The sequence below is a fragment of the Perkinsus marinus genome, assembly GCF_000006405.1.
Source record: "Perkinsus marinus ATCC 50983 genomic scaffold scf_1104296952658, whole genome shotgun sequence".
Lineage (NCBI taxonomy): Eukaryota > Perkinsozoa > Perkinsida > Perkinsidae > Perkinsus > Perkinsus marinus.
In genome coordinates this window covers 2,043-2,929 of record NW_003208835.1, presented here as the reverse complement: position 1 = coordinate 2,929, position 887 = coordinate 2,043, and the positions used below count along the sequence as shown (strand labels likewise).

The 887-nt window shown below is 47.2% G+C and overlaps 1 protein-coding gene across 1 annotated transcript; it reads left to right on the top strand.

Moving 5' to 3' along the window:
- Positions 1 to 316: 316 nt before the first annotated feature.
- Pmar_PMAR026181 (hypothetical protein) lies at positions 317 to 519 on the top strand (the record flags this gene model as incomplete). Its single annotated transcript, XM_002776943.1, has 1 exon — positions 317 to 519. A coding segment is annotated over one exon (203 nt), but the record flags the coding sequence as incomplete, so codon positions are not given.
- Between the last annotated feature and the right edge of the window lie 368 nt (positions 520 to 887).

Sequence of the window (887 nt, the reverse complement as noted above, 5' to 3'; positions counted from 1 at the left end):
TGCCGACAATTGGTTCAAGATCCGAACGACAATATACGGTCGCTCGTGTTTTTTGCCTCGCGGCATTTTCCTCATCAGCAACAAATCGCCTTTAGCGGGTAATTGGGGATCAGTATTAGGCTGCGACTCGACGTAACTCTTTCCGGGCCTGTACTTTGCCGGAAGTCTGGGAAATATCCAAGGCTCGTAAGTGAATATCATCTCATGCGGAGAATATGTAGTTCGACCACTAATGGCAGTATTGAACAGTTGAGTGGCGCGTACCACTACTTGTTTGAATGTGAGAAACGACAACTCGTTAGGATTCTTTCGGCAGCGAATCCTCTCGTTAATAATGCGAAACATTCTCTCGCATTTGCCATTGCACCAGGAACTGAAGACTGGGGAGCAAACGTGCCGACACGAGACCGAACTCATCGCATCTGCGAACGCAGTAGAAATGAATTGGGAACCGTTATCGGTATGTATGCCCTCAGGTGTAGTGTTGAATGTTGCATCCACTACCCTGAACAGTGCTAAACAGTCCTCGGTAGTCGGCGTATTCAAAACTATCCGAGTTATCGTATAAGAGCTCCAATTGTCAACTAAGGCTATCACGTACATAGTGTCCAAGGCGTTATTAAATGGACCACTTATGTCCATATGGACCATTTGCCAAGGACGCTGAGCTCTCAACTCACATTGGCCGAACTCTATACCAAGCTGAGCTGTGGCAGCTTTTGTGATTTTTCCTGTGGAACAGACATCACATCCAGCAACAAATTCGTTGCAATGCTGCCGTAACTGAGGGCATCTGATGATGCGCCTCATGCGTTCGAACAATGAATTGGAGCCTTCATGCTCATGTAGCACAGTTGCTACATATCTCAGCTCGGATCCCCACGACA